The following is an 18,970-nucleotide window of genomic DNA, read 5'->3' as shown; positions in this document are numbered from 1 at the left end:
TTGTCCACATCCATCCCATCCAGTCACCTGTCTTATTCCCCGAAACAGCACGCTCAATGACCATCCCAGTGCCCATCATTCCAAATGGCAGCATCATGCGCCACATCTCCGAGGACGGATCGAAGGGGAGTAGTGCGAGGTGATGAATAAACCCAGAGACGAGAAACGCGCCTATGACGCCCCCGATACGCCCAAAGAGTAGAGAAAGTGGGTTTCCCCCGAGGAAAATGATTATCCGACGCAACCACTGATGCCAGCGATGGTTCCAGAATTCTCTGAGAGAGGTGGCGCGCCAGGGAGAATCAATTAAGGGGGGGCATTGCTCTGGATGTTGCCTGAATATCAGTACGCAAATAACTACGATGATATCTTAATTGGCTTTGATTATGAGTAGATGGCGAATGCGCATAGCGTCGCGATGATGCTCGATCGTAAATAACGGAGGTGTGGGGAAAGTGAGTCGTCGAAGATGGTACCACCATCAGCAGATCCAAATGTATCTGGAGAGAAAGACTTCATGGCAGAGTGAATTGCGCCACAAAGAAATGAGTGCTTTAGACCAGAAACTAGGGCGGATGTAACAAAGGCCAATCCTGACGATGTAGGATGTGTCTCAGGCGGGATGTACAGTCCCTGCGACCAGTCCCACCCACAGCCTCGAGAGTTGCATACCATTTCAATTGCGTCGAGCACAAGATTTCGCTTTGGCACGTCGGTTGACGATCGGCGAGCCACACGAATAAAGGGTTCCGTCTGTCCATTCAAAGGTGCGTGCTGCAATACAAAACATGGATAGCTGAGAGATAAGTTCAATGGTGCGGCAGTTAATGCGAATACGACAGGAACTCACCTGCAGGTCGATATTCAAAAAGACGAGTTTCGGTTGCTCCATGCACATGTCTAGCGATGCCGCCGCGCGAAATGCAAGGATCGCGGTGATGGGCCATAACGCAACGCGGACTGGCTGCGTTGGGGGCAGTAGGACAAAACTGTGACGAAGTAACCTGCGACTGGTGGAAGGACACGAGAAGCGAAGGTCTTGGTTGTGAGTAATCGAGAGAAGTCCAGTTGCTATTCATTCTCTCAATAGAAATCAACAGACATGCTATATAACATCTGTCGCACAGACATCGTGATGAGTTGGTTCTGCTTATGACTTCTATTGCCCCTGATCTTTCTGAGCTTGGGTGAGTGATAGTTGAAGATTGGGTGCTGGCGTACGGTCCAATTTGTCTGGCGTGAGAGTTCAATAGGCATCTACTTCTTCAAGGGCAGACATGGCCGGCAGGCTTTACTTGGGACGACGATGACAAGTCCCTCGACGAGGCGCCGGAGTTTGGAGAGCACAATTTCGATGATCCAGGAAGCGCTGGTTGGGAAAGACTGTTGACGAGGCACAGTGCCGCTCCCATGAAGTTCTACTATCGCTAAGTAGTTGTAAATGGCACATATCAAGTTGGGCATACTTGGACGTCAAAACTTGCTGGTGCGTTATGTTCCTGATATTCAATGATGCTTATATTCATGCAAGAATGTCAACCGCAGACTCAACAAATCCCCTCTTTGCTCCATCGAGGTACTGCAGGCTAACTTTACTAGTAGCAATAGACAAAAATGCACTGTCGGACCTGCACGGACTCTGATCAATCGCGCGCCTGATCTCATTTCTTTGACCATCTCACTGCTAAAATTGGCAACTCTCGCCCGGTCATGCATACCAGGACCGAACTTTCAAAGCACCTAGTAAATTAAGGGCTTGGTCGAGTGAGTGCCTGTGACATGGTCCAGGCCGGTCACAACGACAAAGACCTCCAGAAATTTCTTGGATCTCGGTGTCGACATCCATATCGGTCTTTACTCAATTCTCCACGTTAAATTTCGATCGACGTGCACATCTCTGGCAAATAACTCTATCCTGGTGTTCGCTCGATGCTGTAACAGACGATGAAGCATTCAAACGGATGTGATTGCTTCAACAACAATTCATTCACGCGTTACATGGCCCACATCCACTAGTAATCTCCACAAAGCATCCTTGTACGAATTCCACAAGCGTCTGGCCACTGAAAACCACAACTCTGCATGTGTTTGTCCATCGCAAAGCACAATGCCGCGACCACAGCAGGGAATCGTATATATACCTACCCTGATACTTACCCAGCACCATCATCCGCTCGAGTTGAATCTTACATTCACCTCACAAGTAGTATCCTCACTCATATTCTTATATAACCAATCATGCCAAAGGTAAGCCCAATCAGGCGCATACTTCGTGGATTAACTTGAACACTAACTCTTGTAATGTTTAGACCTACACTTGCTCTATCTGCAACCAAGCTTTTCCCAAGTTCGCCGACTGCAAGATACACGAGGCCCTGCATTCACCAGAAAAGTACGTGTTTCTACCCTATGGTATGCAGCTCACCTAACTTATATTCACTCACACAGAGCGTACTTCTGCACCTGGGGCGGCGGGTGCAACTTTGTGACATTGCATAAAACAAGCTTCAATGATCATACTGATGGGCAGTACGTGGTCATTCATCACCATCATCGATTCCACCTGATCAACAATTCTATTTGATCTCCTTTTAGTATGGGCGAGCAACGCTTCATCTGTCCTCACGATGGCTGTGACTACAGAGCTCACACCTCTTCAAACCTCACGTACCATCGCAAGAAAGAACATGGGTATGTCCCTCGGTCGTGCAATCGTCGTGACCCGGCCCAGTCGTCGTCCCAGGCTCCGCCTGCGGCAGAGCCCCTTCCCCTTGGTACATTCTACCCATACCCATACCAACTCCAACGCATGCAGCCGCAACCGCAACCGCAACCGCAACCGCAGGCCATGCAATCCTATCCCACCCAATACCAACCCATGCAACCGCAGGCCATGCAATCCTATCCCACCCAATACCAACCCCAATCCACTCAATACCAGCCTCCCCCACCTATACATAACCAGTCGCTGGGAGTCTTATACGGCTCACCAGATACCGCAGTCGACTATACCATGTATCCCGGACCCGCGATGGCCGCAAATGGGTGGACTGAGGGATGCATGGTTCCTGAGATGATGCAGAGACGCCCTTCGGACATGCCAGGGTATGAGTATAGGCGTGCTTAGTTCTACATCATCTCAAGAATTAAGCGTCATTTTGTGTCGCTTTTTTCTTTCTTTCTTCCTTTCTTGGTGATAGTTGTTCTTTGGTTTTCCGCTTGTTTGTGCGCCATGATGGACTCTGGGCACCCTTCCACTCGTTTATATATTTCATTTATCACTACGATGTTTTCTCTTTCTTGGTGATGGTTGTTCTTTGGTTTATCGTTTGTTTGTGCACCATGATGGACTCTGGGCACCCTTCCACTCGTTTATATATTTCATTTATCACTACGATGTTTTCCCTGGAGGATAATACATTCTTTTATATGTAATTCGGTGAATGTTCGCCTCCCTCAAGTTTGATTCAAGCGTGATCACCGCTCATTCCCCGTGTAGTTGAAAAGTAATCAGTTAGTAGGTCATTTGACACATAGTCAGCAGTTCCAAAGTCCCAATACATGTTTTACGCATAAATGTGACCTTATGATCAGATTGTGATGTAAACACTGGTGCGAGGACAGTAGCCTCTATACAGAAAAACGGACCGATCGAGAGCACGGTCTCGTGCAAAATCAGCAGCCTTTGGCTCTACACAACTGTCACGATCCACAAATAAGGCTCCTTGCTTTCAAGACCTGCCTTCATACTGGTTACGAGCGCGTCCGGTGATCGAGGGTAGAGGTACTTCACGGGGACGATTCATACCATGAGCGGTATCGGTCATAGGCTGTTTCGTGCACTGCACGTTTCAGATCCATCAACAGATAATCCCAATCTGGACAGAATGTAAAACCGGAGTTTCGGATGGCAGAAATGTTACTGCCTGGAACTACCTTCTGGCAGACAGTTGCAATATAGTCCCGCATCATCACCATGCCCTTCGCGATCATGGTGTCGATCGCATCCATATCTTGGTTCGGAAACAAGGTCTGCAGCGAAGGCATCAATAAAGCAACTCGGATGAGTATTTTGTAGATATACTTACGCCACGTGCCAACAATTCATTGTCAACATCAATGTTGATCGGCTCGTCTCCCCGGACCCAAACGTGGAATCGAACAGATGCGAGGTGACACCATGTATGGCCTGCGACCACGACAGGTTGATCAAGAGATTGTGCTGCAACACCTTGAAGCGAAAGGAATGAAGAGCGTGAAAGAGTGTCCTGGAGTAGCATCTGCCATGCTTCTGACATACGTCCAGGTGAGCGATATGGTTGGTGTTCTTCGATCACAACCATTATGGCCATCGAGACTTCCGGATGACAGGCGATTTCGTATTTGAGTTTCCGAAGAACTGAATCTGTGTCCTGGGCAAATGCACATTCCCCGACGGCAAGGACCTTAGGCTCATGAACCATATTCTTGGTCACCACATTCATCTTAATCGACAGGTCTGGAACAGCAGATGCATAGAGCAGCGTAAGGACCCTGGATACTGTGGTGTACATAGAGTAGTCTGAGTCACGGCGGTGGAGACCATACAAAAAAGGACAGAATATTGAATCCAGGTGAAGGAATGGAACTTCGTGAATACTGTTGAACTTTTCGACGAGGAGGATGTGTTCGTCCTCGAAGTAAATCAATCTACGATAATGTGGTGTTAGTCATGTCATGAGAAGTAAGACATCCATCCTAACCTTGGCCTTCCTGGTACTGTATCATTCTCTTCGATGATGTGCTCTACTGTCGAGTATACCCCATAATAAACATCAGAAAATTCCTGTTACGATATCAAATGACTATTCGCGCTCCGCCCATAAATTCCAACATACCGCAGACTCTTGCTCAGGGTTTGGCTCCGTAAGGAACTTCAACACGTCCCCACATTGATCTTGAAGATTGAACATCACAAATAAGTGTAAGCCTTGGGTAAGTGTAGGTTACAAATACCAAAATCAATGGGGTCGAGTTCGGCGACTTGTCTGAAAGTCTCCTCCAAAATCAAGTCATCTGGCAGCGAATCCGAAAGCATGTTGGAAAGAAGCCCGGTCTTGTTCAAGTTTTTCTAGGTGTGCAAGGTTGCTATTTAATAGGGGAACTCCAAATTTCAAACGTGTCCGCGGAGATTAGAATATTTGGTTGTCAGCAAGATGTACAAACACGCATGTGCAGCAAACCCAACCATCGCCAGAGACAGACCTACACCAGGGGTTACAATGGACAGGAAGTTCGGCCAAGGGGGATATAAATGAGGTATACCTGATATCTTGGGCCTGGGCAAGTCCTTTCTTCGAAACCCTTTTTCCCAGTCCTTCAAGCGTCAAACTTTTCCTATGATGTGTAAATTAGGGCTCCGTGAAAAACTACCCACGGAGTTAACGACGAGTTTTTAACTCACCCCCACCCTCGAGGGGTTTTTGACACGAGTTAAAAACTAGTTTTTGACCAGTTTTTGACAGACTCAAAAAATGCGTTTTTTCAGGTCATTTTGACATTTTTTCGCTACGGTAATGCAAATGCCCACTGTACAGGCCCTCCCGGAGGCGTTGGAACTGTGCTATCCTGTAGTTGAGGTGTCCTGCTTGCCCCTTCCACCGGCTTCTCTGATAGTAAGTCCAACAATCGAGGCTCATCAAGATGAGCATCCTCGCTACCCACAAGTACTCTCGTATCACAAGACCAGTACATTGGATCACGCTCAATCTCCGGGTCCTCGCTCTCCTCCAACCAATTGTCCTCCGAGTCTGAATTAGAGTCCTCAGTCCTGCGGCTCCGGGTTAGCCTCTGCTTGCGACTTGGAGTTGTCGTGTTTCCTTTTCTGACCGTTGCTATCGAGATTGACATCGAAAAGAGTACTTTCCAGGTCACGAAACTTAACTGTTGGTTTTGAGGGAGGCCTTTTGGTCTACGGGACAGGACAGTGAGAAGGCGGAGGAAGAAAAGGTGGGACAGCATGAACACGTTCAGGATCCATCAAAGCCCACTGCCAAACTTGAACCTGACTGACAATGGTAGAACTTTTGAGGGAGCTGCGTAATGCGGAGTTCAACCAATTCATCGTTGACGCTGTACGCTCGTCCGCCATCGAATTGACAGTGACATCGAAAATCTTCACTGCGACGTGCTGCGAATGCGAGTTGTGAGTAGTTAACAGATCGTCGGTCATATCTTAACGATTTTTCGGTGATTTCGGATGTTCGGATGGAGAATTCGATAGGCTATGTTCCCGAGATCATATACATATATATTTTAGTTTTTGACACCCCAATATCAACCCCGAGTTATCGACTCGTTAAAAACATGTTAAAAACCTGTCAAAAACTCCAACGTCAAAAACTCGGTAGTTTTTCACGGAGCCCTAGTGTAAATCTCTGGGACGACTCCATGGCATCCAAGTTTTTTTCTCCGCGCCTTCCGAAACTAAGTACCAGATCATTACCTCCCCATCAGATATTATGTAAACAAGGTTCCATACCAGCTAGATCATTGCACGTTGTATATTCCAATCCCCAAGATATACAGAAATGCACTCGGTTGTCCGGTGGACTCCTCGCGGCCATCGTCATACCTTGATCGCTCCTTGGCATAATTTATAGCAATCTATAGAACTGCCCCGACATTCAAAGCACGGATGCAATTCAAAGAGGCGCCTGAAAATTCAAGATGTACAGCTGACTATCTAGCAGGTCTCTTCATCACCTTCACCATCTCTCCTCGCCTTCGACAATATTCACCGTTCGTGGTATCGAGCTCTGTCAATGCGTCTGTACAGAGTGCGGTAATCAAAAACTTTCTTCGTCGGCGCCATGGCCGAGTCGAGCACATCAGCACAACGAAGAGGTGGAGAAAGAGGAGCGATGTTGAGCTCACCAGTGGTCAGCGCACCTCGTCGGACGAAGGAGAAGGATCCACCACCATATGGTACACGATATACTTTGGGAAGGTGAATGACCGCATTTTAATACCTGCTGACTTACACGACGAGAAACAGGCAGGAATGAACTGCTTCCTCAACGATGGCAGCATAAGATGTTAAATGATAGAGTATACTATCAGGATGTCACACTCGTATGCTTCATGGCAACGACCTTTACCAGGGGTGCGACTAAGTGAGCGAAGAATATGCCATTAGCACTGGCAGCGAGGAAGTTGAACTCATAGTGAAACATAGATCATCCTGGACGACTCATTGCGAACAGCACATCTCACCGCTTTGCAGGCCCTGCTTTGTCAATTACAACACCCAGATCATGTCGTGGAAGAAACCAACACCAGAACGTCCACCAGGCAGCTTGACGCCGGAGTGCATCATCGAGGGTCATTCCAAATTCATTCGGGGCCTTGCCTGCTTGGGCACAAGCTGCAATATACTGAGTGCGTCAGGCGATGGTTCGATTTGTCCAATAGAGGGAGTGCAGTGGGGAGTCCTTGAACTAGTCACGGAAGAATGGTAGGCTCAAGGGCAATATCTGAATCGATGGTCATACACTCCTTCTGTCATTCCCCTGACGCTGCTGCGCTAACAAAATGGCTTTCAAATCTATCTTGTTGGCGCAGCAGCTGACTACTCAATTCGTATCTGGGACCTCAGGACCGATCAGCCAGTCGGAGACCCGCTCTTGCACGATGATATACTCACGCATGTTGTCATGTCCCCTGATGGAAGATATATCATCAGTACTGGATTGGGCGTAAATATATGTGTATAGAGCCTCGATGCAGCTCTCAGACATACAGGGATGATCATGTGAGTATGTTTGTTTGGTTATGATTCACCTTGCGGCTGAAGCCAAGACCCGATGCGAATCTCAGGGAAAGCTTTCTGTGTTTCTCTTTCTTATGGTATCTTCTGTACTAGGGACATCCAGTTCGATCGATAGATGCTGTGCGTCAATAAGTTGTCAACGCCCTACTTATTTGCTTATCTGTCTCGTCAGATCTTGCACACTAGTCAGGTCTTCTGGGACACTGATACCAACACCGAGCCTCGTCCTGCAGCTCCTACCAGCCCATCATCTTCCCTTCGTTGGCTTACTTTCCTCCGTTCGCTGCGTTTCAGCATTCGACCTTCAAACGCGTCACAATCCATACCACCGCAGCCTCGACATCGGAATTTCAAATTATTTTCAGGAGAAAGTTCGAAACACACCGTTGATGTAGCTGCCGGTCGCAAGAAAAGTGTAAGTGGCTTCTATCGCTCCTTGTTGATATCATTCAAGGAAATACGTTTGCAGAGAATTTTTGTTTCCCCTCCTAGCGCAGAAGAATTGGCCCGTGCAGAAGCGGCTGCAGCTATGCAACATCCGAATGGCAACGACGCTGGCCTTTCGACGCAAGGAGGTCAATCTCAGGCTGTGCTCGCTGTACTTTTCTCCTGACGGAAATACGCTACAAAGGGTTTGACACGTGACGAAGCTACCAGTGTTGAATATCAATGTTGTTTGAACTTCGCACCTCTGTCAGTGTTTATATAATTGCACTGTCTCTGCAAGAATGCATACTTCGTTGGCTTTGTAAAATGCACATCTTGAGCATACTCACTAGTACGTTATATTACATTTTTCCCCCACATTCACTCGTACTCACATTCATACAAGGATGTCTCAACAAGTCCCCTCATTATGCCGTTGTACTGTCTAGCATTAGCTAGTAGCAGTATAAAAAATGCACTTACCTGCACGGACTCTATCAATCGCGCGTTCGATCTCACCGCTGAAATCGACGACTCTCGCCCGGTCATACCTACAAGGACCGAACTCTCGAAACATCACTTGGTCATGTAAAGTACTCAATGAATTAGGGATTGGTCAAGTGACTGCCTCTCGCATGGCCCAGGCCAGTCACGACGACAAAGATATTTGAATCCAAAATCTTGTTGGACCTCGGTATTATGCAATTCGACATCCATGTCAATCTTTACCCAACTCTCCATGTCGAGTTTCCATCAACGTACACATCTCCAGAGAATAACTCTATCCTGGTGTCCGATCGATGCTGTAACAGCTAATGAAGCCTTCAAACGGATGTGGATGCTTCAATGACAATGCGGTCACGCGTTACATGGCCCACATCCACTAGTAACCTCCACAAAGAATCTCTGTACGAATTCCATAAGCGTTTGTCCGCCTAAAAGCACAATGCCACGACCACAGCAGGGAATCGTTTATATGCCTACCCTAATACTTACCCAGCACCATCATTTGCTCAAGTTGAATCGTATATTCACCTCACAAGTAATATCCTCACTCATATTCTCATAAAACCAATCATGCCAAAAGTAAGCCTATTCACGCGCATACTTCATGCATTAACTTGAAGATTGACTCTTGTCATATTTAGATCTACATTTGCTCTACTGGAGGGCCTGGCTGCAACCAAACTTTTGACAGGCGCGTTGACCTCAAGAGACACGAAGCCATGCATCCAAAAAAGTACGTGTTTTTCCTGTGTGGTCTACAGTTCACCTCACTTATATTCGCTCGCGCAGTAAGTACATCTGCACCTGGCCTGGGTGTAACTTTGCGACACTGATTAAAAAAAGCTATGGCATCCATTCTGATAAACAGTATGTACTCATTTATCACCGTCATCAATTCCATCTGATTGAGTATTTTATTTCATTTCGTTTTAGTGCGGGCAAGCAACGCCACAACTGCCCTCACGATGATTGTGACTTTAAAACTCACAATCCTTCCCTCCTCACGGCCCACCGCAAAAACATACATAAGCATGTTCCTTTGCCGCGCAGTCATGTTGCACGCCCTGTAATAGGATCATACGAGGCCCACTCGTCATCCCAGCCTACGGTACAGCCGCTCCCCCCTGCACAGCCCCTGCCCTTTGGCTACCAATACGAACCCCAAGTCATGCAACCGGAACCTATGCCACCCCGACCTATGCAATTCCACCCCACCCAATACCAATACCAACCCGAAGCCACTCAATACGAAACCCAAGTCATGGAACCGGAATCCATGCCCATGCAATTAAACCTCGCTCAATACCAATACCAACCCGAAATTACTCATTACGAACCTCAAGTCATGGAACCGGAACCCATACCACCCCGACCCATGCAATTCTACCCTACCCAATACCAACCCGAACTTGCTCAATACGAACCTCAAATCATGGAACCGGAACCCATTCCACCCCGACCCATGCAATTCCACCCCACCCAATACCAACCTGAACCCACTCAATACGAACCTCCCCAACCTGACCCCAACCAGTTGTTGGGAGTCATATATGGCTCAACAGATACCGCGGACGACTACCATGTACACCGGATCCGCGATGGCCCCCAATGGGTGGACTGAGGGGTGCATGTGTCCTGAATTGATGTAGAGACGCCCTTCGGAGATGCTGGAGTATGAGTATAGGTGTGATTAGTCTCGAGAATCAAGAATCACTTTGTGGTACCATTTCTTTCTTTCTTGGTGACGGTTTCTCTTCGGTTGTTCGTTCGTTTATGTATCATGATTCATGATGGACTCTGAGCGCCCTTCCACTCGTTGACGTGTTTTATTTATCACTTTGCGATGTTTTCCCTAGAGGATAATACATTCTTTTACATGTAATACCTCCTAAATTGTGAATATTAATGTTCACTTCCCCCAAGTTTGATTTAGGCGCCTCCACGTCTCAATAAACTTCAAACATGCTCGCGGAGATTCAAATATTTTGAAATATGCTTGTCTGCAGCAAGACGGAGTCAATGACATACGGCGCGCATGCGCAATGTCCATCCCAGTACTACAGCAAACGCTCAAAGATGCGACCAGTGCCATCACCAGAGACAGACCTACACCGGAGGTTATAGTGGACAGGAAGCTCGGCGAAGGGGGATATAATGAGGTAAGTATACTTGATATCTTGGGCATACATTCTCGCTTGCTACGACAAAGAGATATACTATTATACCCATGCCCCCGCGTCCGATATCGATTCCGACTTTTTCGAACTCACGTCTGTCGAAGATTTTGTGCAGCAGCTACGAGATAAGAAACGTCAGCTAGAGACCAGCTTCGTCACTGAAGACGAGCCATTTGTGCTCGTTCACGGAGACTTTCACGGTCGGAATATCATCATGCGTGGTACGCAGGTGCAAGCTGTCCTTGATTGGGAGTTTGCAGGTGCATATCCTTTGGGAGAGCTGTTAGGATGGATGGGTGTCGATGTCCTGGAAGTCGTCGACGACGAATCAGAAGAGGATAATGTACTTTGGAGCAGGGAGATTGTACGTATGGTTGAAGAGACGGCGAGACAAAGAGGATGGGATGAGAAGGAATTGGCGCTGTTATTGGGCAATGGATATCCTGTCCTCGGTCAAGCAAGGATAGAAATGGTTCCGTCCGATCCTTGAATAACGCTCTGGATGGGTATTTCCTTTGTAACTTTTATCAGTTTTGTAACGAATCTGACGCCGCGGTTCTTCATCCCATCACTGGTACGGTCACGGTTGTGAGTCGTCGATCGGTTCTAATATTGAGCGCTGAAAGTTCAATGAATGCAGTTCAGTCAGTCTTCTGAAAAACATGCAATCATTAGGAAAGCTCGACATTAGCTGCGGGTTTCCTTGAAATGTACATGGCGTACACGCAGCATGTCAAAGTCACGTTGGAAGTAGACTCACTTTCTCGGACACTAGTCGTTTCGGTAGAGATGTATCTGAACTGGGAAATAGCAAAACATACTATCTGACATATTTCGTGCTCACCCCTGTTCTTATTCAAGAGACTAACGAAGCGCTCGTTTCAACAGGTCCGTTGGATGGCGGGCATGACCTCAAGGCTGAGCTGGCCTGCACAGCTCGGCTGGTGTCGTCGTACTTTTGTAACGAAGCTGAAGGTAAAGTATTTCCAGTGTGCGTTGGCGTGCAGACGAACTTGACCTAGGTATAGGAATGTTGATTGTCCTGGAATACTGTCTCTGATAAACAGTATTTGGTAGCTTTGCGGCATATAGGGCCTGTTCTGCCACTTTCAGATTCTACTGGCGCACCAATAAGTGGATGTCCTCAAGCCTAACCACGACAAGGTGCTCACGTGATCCTCAAACACCGTAAGAGCATCCGCCAATGGTGGCCACTTTCTCAAGATTCAAATGGTCCTTTCCTTTTCCTGGAAGTTCTATGCGTACTCGCGAGGTGATGCGAACACTTGTACGAGTCGCCAGGGCAGCTACCTCTTTGGGGTACCACTCGACAGCGGTACTCATCTTATCCATATTCCAAACGGCGACCTCAGAAGTAAGAGTTCATTTAGATCCCGAGACTGAATCTGCAGTAGATTTTGCCTTAGACCTCGGGGCGCAAAGCCTGATGTGTGATGTTTGGGGTAGCCGAGAGATGAGTCGACGCGGGTCATACCCACACCCAACCCACGGGCACCAAAATCTCCGAGGCTTACTCACGCTCACCTGGGTCAGAGCATCGCAGCTACGTGGGCCTATCTTCAGGCGTAACGTCGGATATATGAAGTTTTGGGTGGCCGAAAGATGACATTGTGTGTAAAGCTACTCTGTGTTGGACTGAAAAACTGAAGGCTACGGCGAAACACAGCTCTTGGCGAGCAGGAGGCAACAAGCTTCTTTAGTTTTTATGGTCTTGCATGGACAAATAGATTCACTCTGAGGAGTTCGTCATATATTTCGGTAAGTTCCGCTCGCAAGTACTTTGTGTGTGACTCTGCTAATAGTCTTATCATATGTCCGAACTGATTGGATATGAATCTCGGATTTACTGTTCAAACTTAGTGGTATCCGTAGTACCAATAACGTCATGCTAATAAAAATAAAGGCAAGCCGCAGTATAGTCGATAGACAACCATGTTCTCGCAAACATCCATTCACCAGCACCTCGTTGCCAACTGTTGTCGGTCAATATTTGCAGTGACCCGGTCGTGTCGGGTTGCATATCGGCAAACATTGTACTGTTGAAACGGTTTGATCGGGAGCCCGATGGAGTCGTGGGCGTCTACATATATAGGCTGGCGTTGGTATTAGATTGGTATTAGACGCTTATACAGCAAATCGAACGGCGTCTCTTGGGTGTCATTGCGGCTAGAACCGAACTCGGAAAAATCCAAGGTTCAGTACCACCTGCTCATCACCGCCTCCTTATCAGCTTGGGCGCAACATTCTTGGTGATTGAATATTGAGGCTCTGCCAATGGGTCACAATGCACATATACCGCCTCATCCTTCCCAGCTCGAAAAATGCGCGTCCGGAACGCAACCGAAGTCTATCGTCAAAATTTGACTACTAATAATAGCGAATGACATCATATTAGGGCTTCAATATTGTGCTAATCGAGTCTTATTACATAATAGATTTGCTACAAACAACAAACATAGTACAAGGCGGCGGTCGTTGTGCGTGTGACTCACTCACGGTGTACTTCGGTATGGCTGGGTGCAACAAGTCATCTTCCAAGAACAAATCTACGACACCGACGGACTGTTCGTTAGTCTCGTTTGTTTTTCACTAATGATGCGAACAGATGGTCGACAGGCAACCAGAACGTTGAGTGCAAACTTTGTCATTAGGAATTCAAATGTTGGCCGAAATGTTCGAATGTAAGTGCTACACAGCACACCTGGGTGTGTCTCAATACTTATTTCGCGTATGACCAACTGTTGTAGGACACTGTTCGTATATGCGAACGATCCGAGCCGGACAATAGAACTTCGACTTTTCGCACTGCCTTTCCGGGCTCAGCCAGAGATGAAAACGTACCGAGCACTCCACGCAAAGCAAACGCCGAGTGGCGCCAGTGCAGAAAAAAACACAGGATTGAACGAGGATTGAGCGTCAATTCTAATCTCGTGCACATGGCCTAAACTGATCAGTGCTAATCTTTTGAGTAACGGAAGGGGGATGCACCAGATATAAGAAGCCGGGATGAGTAGCATTTGTCTATCGTTCAGTTCTCGATCCAAGATGTCAACCCTCACAATCCCGAAGCTTGCAGATGAACTCTTCTTGCGACCCATCGTAATATCGATGAACAGCTTGGCCCTGTCGGCCCTTATGTCCTATGTCATGTCCGCCAATGCAGGTATCGACTGGAGACCGGTACGCTCATTAATTTGATACTAGATCATATCGCTCATGCAATTGTCTTCGCAGATAACCATCTGTGTTACATCGGATATCCTTGCCATGGGTGCTGACCATCTTAAGGATAAAAAGGAGGAGTTTTCGTCAGACCGCAATAACGCAAACGACCCACGCCTCGCGTCTTGGTTTTTGTATGCACGGACCTTCCTCACTGCTAGCGCTGTGCTCCTTGCATTTGCGCTATCTCAGTGTCCAATTTCGACGCTCCTCACCACGGCAACATTCGTTGCTCCTGCTTTGCTCTGGACCACTCCGATCAGCTTCAAGAAGTTTTGGCTAATCTCGAGGCGCCTCCACGGGAGGTTTGGCAGAGATAACTACCAGCCTTCTAGATCTGCGCCTGTCCTAGTCATCAAACGCATCCCTGGCATGAAAGCCATTTTTAATGGCATCATTCGAGGGTATGTCTGCATGTTCACCTTAAACGACGCACCCGTAAACTAATGCTCTTCAGATGCGGCATCTACGCTGTGGTTTTCTCCGTGTTGTCGGGATCAAGCAATCTGACCAACACGCTGCCGTCTTCATGGAGCGTTGTTCAACTGTTAGTCTGGTCGACCGTCAACCGCTCATGCCACGCAGTAAGTAGAACGCACATGATCGCACGATTTGACCCTGACTATATCTATAGATCATGACCGATGTCCGTGATTTTGAAGACGATATGAAGGCTGGCGTTCCCACTATACCGGTCCTTCTCGGTTCTATACTCAGAACGAAGGTCATACTAACGGCATGTCATATGTTGGTTATGTTGGCGTTCATCGAAAACACATACATTATGGGAAGCTGTCTATTCGCCGCAGCTCTGGTGTGGATACTCGGCAAAGACTCGCCCAAAAAGGCGTTTTTGTTCAGCTCTCATTCGCAGTCGTTGTTTATTATCTGGTATCTGTTGACGAGGCATATTTAGCTCCTGTCGGCCGACAAATATTAATAACTTAAAGTACGTTAGTAACATTTCTAGATTGCAAAGTGCTGGCTATGGAAGGATACGTTCATAGCCAGTGGCGTAGATTCAAACTGTATCTATATACTACTTGTCGTTTCAAGTTACCTACCTAGTAGACTTTTAATTTAGGAAATTTCCTTATTATAAGCCGAGTTCCATAACATTAAAATGCAGTACGCTGCTTGAGGCCTGAGGCCTGAGGAACTGAGAAAATTGCATCATCGCCCTGTGGTATCAGTCGAGATCTGCCATGAATGAAAAGATGAATCACAAACTTTTGGTGGACGATGGTCCAGCTGTGTCTCTACTAAGCACTCATCGCATGATATCTTATTTTATCAGCTAGATATTACTATGCATGTAGTGCTGCAGCGATATCCACGTCAGCGTCTGCATCTTCGATCTCTTTTCTGAATCCACCAATCGCACGGCGGTCATCACCAGCGCCGTATAAACTCACCGTAAGCATCGAACTTCTTTTTGACAAGCGAAAATTAGCGCTCAGTTTTGCTCGGCAGTGCCAGTGCCACAGGTGGCGAGTTGAAGTTTTGAAGAAGTCACAGCTCTTGCCACCATCTATCCAGATTCCTAGCTGACCTTGGGTATCGGCAGTAGAATATGCGTAATTGGGCCTCGTTAAGGTAAGAACGACACGAGGAATTAAACTCAAACTTTGAAATGCTTGGACACACCATGACCATGAATAATTATTTGGTGAGGATTTATTTTTCTGTTATATTTCACCTTGATAGGGATATATGTATATATGATCTTTCATTTGACGAGTGCGTGGATGCGCGAATTCGCATCGTACTCGAAACCGAAAGGGGAATAGCAGCGAAGACCTCGGGGATTGATTGACACGTAGTACGTCATGCACCAATACGCAAAGAGATAGCGTAAATATTATAGGCGCATCAATCGTTCAACAGGGCCTGACTAGTAACTATCAACCTATGAGCGCTGGAAGTTTCTTCCTTCACTGTGCAGCCAATATCGCCTTCACGTCCTCTCAAATGAGTTTGAAATCCTCTAGCGTTGCATACAGAGACAAGAAATATGCAGGGATCTCTGTGTCTGAAGTTGACACTGGCGCTCAGCTCGTTGCTGGGTTAACTTCGACTCTTGAGCCCGATGAGGCTTTGAGAATAAGGTGCGCTCTGAGAACTGCATACACCTCAACATCGTTCAAAAACCTTTCGCTTCAGAAGGAAGATCGATAGACATGTCATGCCTCTGATGTGTGGTGAGTCGGCTGCTGTACTCAGTTTTATAAACCGATCACATCTGTATTTGATGATTGTTGTGCAGTTCTTTTTGGGTTAGTTGCCTGCGTTCACCACAGACTAGCGCTTACGTGCGCATAGTATCCAAATCATGGACAAGATAACATTAGGTTCTGCGGCCATCCTTGGAATGCAGTGAGGACTGTGCATCGAGACCAGCCAAACACGGCGCGCTGACGCGTATTATCAGGCAGGCCACACACCTGACTATGAATGAGTAATCCCTCAGGCTGTCCTTAGATTCGAAAATCTCATGGTTAACTGACTTCAGGTTCAATTGGTGAGACATATACACTCCTCGAGTTTGCATAGTCCTTACACTATCTTTCAGGCTTGGCACTGCATTTTATATCGGTTATATTCTGTTCGAGTATCCCCAGAATCTTGCCCTTCAGAGATTCCCGGTCGGAAAGTGGATAAGGTAGGCTTCACAGACGTTCTCAATATGAACATCAATAACAGCATGTACAAGTATCAATATCTTCACCTGGGCAATTGCACTTGCATGTCATGCAGCGTGCAAAAACTTTCATCAGCTTTTTGTCGTGCGTATGTTGCTGGGCGTATGCGAGGGGTCGAACACCGCCGGATTCTTGATCGTTGGCTCTATGTTCTACACGCGAACGGAACAGACGCTACGAGTTGGTTATTGGTGTAAGCTCCCATTTGCAAACGATCGACAAAGTCGACTAATTTGACATTTGGGAACCTAGCTATGATGCTTGGCGTTGGTGCGCTTACTGCATTGTATCATCGATCTTGCGGCCCAAGCCAGTAACATCTAGCACAAGTAATCTCTGGTTTCGTCAGCTTTGGTACTTTGCACATTCACACCTCTGGGTTTGAACCATGGCAATGGTCTGTCATTTTATTTTCATTGTTTCATATTCTCTCTGATATATCGCAGGCTTATGATTATCACCGCTATAATGACGATGATCCTTGCCATCTTATTTTGGTGAGTTTACGAAACAAATGTTCCTAGTGCCTAATCTCCATAACCGTCTCTACCTGATAAAGGTTCTTGTTCCCTGATTCGCCTACGAGCGCCTGGTTCCTTACTCCCGATGAGCGAGTGAAAGCTGTGCAGCGCATCAAGGCATGCCTGTTAAGTTACGGTACCAATCATCATCTTACAGCTAGCACAGGAAAACCAAACAGGGGTAGAAAACAAACACTTTAAGAAGGAGCAGTATGTATTCGATGCAATTGTAATTTTTCATGTCTGACGTACAGATCTATAGGATGATCGAAGCCCTGACTGATCCCAAGACATGGCTCTTCGCTCTCCTCTCGGCTCTATGCAATGTGCCTGCCTCATTATTAAACCAACAATCACTTATCCTCGTTTCGTTTGGATTCAATTATCTACAGACGACTCTCTTGTCTTGTATTCCTGGTGTGATTCAAATTTTGACAGTCTTCAGTGCTGTTTGGCTTGCAGCACGACGGCCCAATTCCAGAGCATATGTTGGTGCTATATACTTCGTTCCGGGGTTGTTGGGCCTCTTGCTAGTCAATCTGCTTCCTTGGTCGAATCGGGTATGTGGTTTGCTTCTGCGAGTCTACCGAGCCGTCTTTAATATCGCATCTCACATGATTCAGACTGGACTTCTTGCTGGCCAGTTCCTGGGTGCGTGTGAGGCTTGTAGTGCGTTTCTATGTTCATCTACCCATAGCTGGATTCCCCGTGCCCGCATTCGTACTGGCGTTGTCGTGGCTTAATAGTGTGACTGCTGGTCATACGAAGAAGGTAAGCACTCTCTCAGCTACTGAAGTCGCTCCTCGAATGAAAACCAACCTGCAGGTTGTTACTAACGCCACTGTGCTGTCGGCTTACTGCATTGGCAGCGCAACTGGCCCTTTGATGTGGAAGGCACAGTATAAGCCACGGTAGGTCACTCAACCGACTCTAGGAAGGAAAGATAATCATCAGACATGTATAGCAACCACATCCCATGGGCTGTGATTGGGATGTGTGACATCGCCTGTCCGATACTTCTCTTTGTCATCCGTGCTATTCTTGTCCGAGAGAACCGAATCCGCGATGCAGAGCCTGTTGACGACGGAGAAGAATACGTTATCGAGCGAATCACTGAGGATGGGAAGCGTGTGAAAGTCAAAATCGACAAGGTGCCTCCTCCGATTTTTTTCGTATACAATGCATATGCTGATATTCTGTCTGCACCAGGAATTCCTGGATCTGACGGATAGGCAGAATAGGGACTTCAGATACATTTTGTAGTATTAATTAAGCACTGGCTGGTGTTTAAATTTTAAATACCCGTAAGCGAGGTGGCACAGCATTTCTTGCTCCTGCGCACCTCGTCGGTTTCAGTATTGGCTACTGGATCTACGTCTTTTTGTATCGTTTTTAGTTCAATCATACTCCTAGAAGACACTCATCTGACCATGGGCCTGACTTCACGTCGCAAGAACACCAAGCATCGCGTCGACAATCAATTGACGATGGTCTCACAGATGAATACGCAGCTTCATCATTAGCAGCTTTGTGGACCTTAGCAAATGATGCAGACAAAGAGCATCTGACCCTCGGGCAGCAGCG

General features: G+C 47.1%; 8 protein-coding genes across 8 annotated transcripts; 5 read left to right on the top strand and 3 right to left on the bottom strand.

Annotated features, from left to right (window-relative positions):
- Nucleotides 1-10: 10 nt before the first annotated feature.
- On the bottom strand, nt 11-970 carry HD556DRAFT_1348658 (uncharacterized protein; the record flags this gene model as incomplete). The annotated part of the gene is given in 4 exon segments (XM_041302322.1): nt 11-33; nt 44-90; nt 441-774; nt 851-970. Coding segments are annotated over 2 exon segments (382 nt in total), but the record flags the coding sequence as incomplete, so codon positions are not given.
- A 1,268-nt stretch (nt 971-2,238) lies between these two features.
- On the top strand, nt 2,239-3,279 carry HD556DRAFT_1525390 (uncharacterized protein; the record flags this gene model as incomplete). Its single annotated transcript, XM_041309261.1, has 4 exons — nt 2,239-2,247; nt 2,310-2,392; nt 2,449-2,529; nt 2,596-3,279. 4 exons carry the CDS (start codon nt 2,239-2,241, stop codon nt 3,125-3,127), a joined length of 705 nt encoding a protein of 234 aa, XP_041163426.1. The 3' UTR covers nt 3,128-3,279.
- A 304-nt stretch (nt 3,280-3,583) lies between these two features.
- HD556DRAFT_158361 (uncharacterized protein) lies at nt 3,584-5,178 on the bottom strand. Its single transcript, XM_041309754.1, has 5 exons — nt 4,996-5,178; nt 4,878-4,936; nt 4,743-4,825; nt 4,089-4,689; nt 3,584-4,032 (listed from the first exon to the last, which is right to left on the bottom strand). Exons 1-5 carry the CDS (start codon nt 5,075-5,077, stop codon nt 3,790-3,792), a joined length of 1,068 nt encoding a protein of 355 aa, XP_041163425.1. The 5' UTR covers nt 5,078-5,178; the 3' UTR covers nt 3,584-3,789.
- Nucleotides 5,179-5,843: 665 nt separating this feature from the next.
- Nucleotides 5,844-6,292, bottom strand: HD556DRAFT_1348641 (uncharacterized protein). The gene has a single exon (XM_041302321.1). The coding sequence runs from the start codon at nt 6,209-6,211 to the stop codon at nt 5,951-5,953; it is 261 nt and encodes an 86-aa protein (XP_041163424.1). The 5' UTR covers nt 6,212-6,292; the 3' UTR covers nt 5,844-5,950.
- Nucleotides 6,293-9,113: 2,821 nt separating this feature from the next.
- On the top strand, nt 9,114-10,601 carry HD556DRAFT_1348631 (uncharacterized protein). Its single transcript, XM_041302320.1, has 4 exons — nt 9,114-9,322; nt 9,385-9,476; nt 9,533-9,610; nt 9,677-10,601. Exons 1-4 carry the CDS (start codon nt 9,314-9,316, stop codon nt 10,362-10,364), a joined length of 867 nt encoding a protein of 288 aa, XP_041163423.1. The 5' UTR covers nt 9,114-9,313; the 3' UTR covers nt 10,365-10,601.
- A 398-nt stretch (nt 10,602-10,999) lies between these two features.
- Nucleotides 11,000-11,410, top strand: HD556DRAFT_1231934 (uncharacterized protein; the record flags this gene model as incomplete). Its single annotated transcript, XM_041297473.1, has 1 exon — nt 11,000-11,410. A coding segment is annotated over one exon (411 nt), but the record flags the coding sequence as incomplete, so codon positions are not given.
- Nucleotides 11,411-13,986: 2,576 nt separating this feature from the next.
- Nucleotides 13,987-15,079, top strand: HD556DRAFT_1231979 (uncharacterized protein; the record flags this gene model as incomplete). Its single annotated transcript, XM_041297476.1, has 4 exons — nt 13,987-14,121; nt 14,176-14,567; nt 14,621-14,747; nt 14,798-15,079. 4 exons carry the CDS (start codon nt 13,987-13,989, stop codon nt 15,077-15,079), a joined length of 936 nt encoding a protein of 311 aa, XP_041163421.1.
- A 1,055-nt stretch (nt 15,080-16,134) lies between these two features.
- On the top strand, nt 16,135-18,649 carry HD556DRAFT_1231980 (MFS general substrate transporter; the record flags this gene model as incomplete). Its single annotated transcript, XM_041297477.1, has 16 exons — nt 16,135-16,271; nt 16,327-16,368; nt 16,486-16,539; nt 16,595-16,621; nt 16,736-16,825; nt 16,877-17,088; nt 17,190-17,262; nt 17,312-17,362; nt 17,425-17,516; nt 17,548-17,596; nt 17,649-17,946; nt 18,010-18,037; nt 18,084-18,157; nt 18,212-18,297; nt 18,351-18,537; nt 18,596-18,649. 16 exons carry the CDS (start codon nt 16,135-16,137, stop codon nt 18,647-18,649), a joined length of 1,554 nt encoding a protein of 517 aa, XP_041163420.1.
- Between the last annotated feature and the right edge of the window lie 321 nt (nt 18,650-18,970).

This window comes from Suillus plorans, assembly GCF_016647745.1.
Source record: "Suillus plorans strain S12 chromosome Unknown HD556scaffold_12, whole genome shotgun sequence".
Taxonomy (NCBI): Eukaryota; Fungi; Basidiomycota; class Agaricomycetes; order Boletales; family Suillaceae; genus Suillus; species Suillus plorans.
Note: the sequence above shows the minus strand (reverse complement) of the source record. Positions and strands in the feature narration are given on the sequence as shown.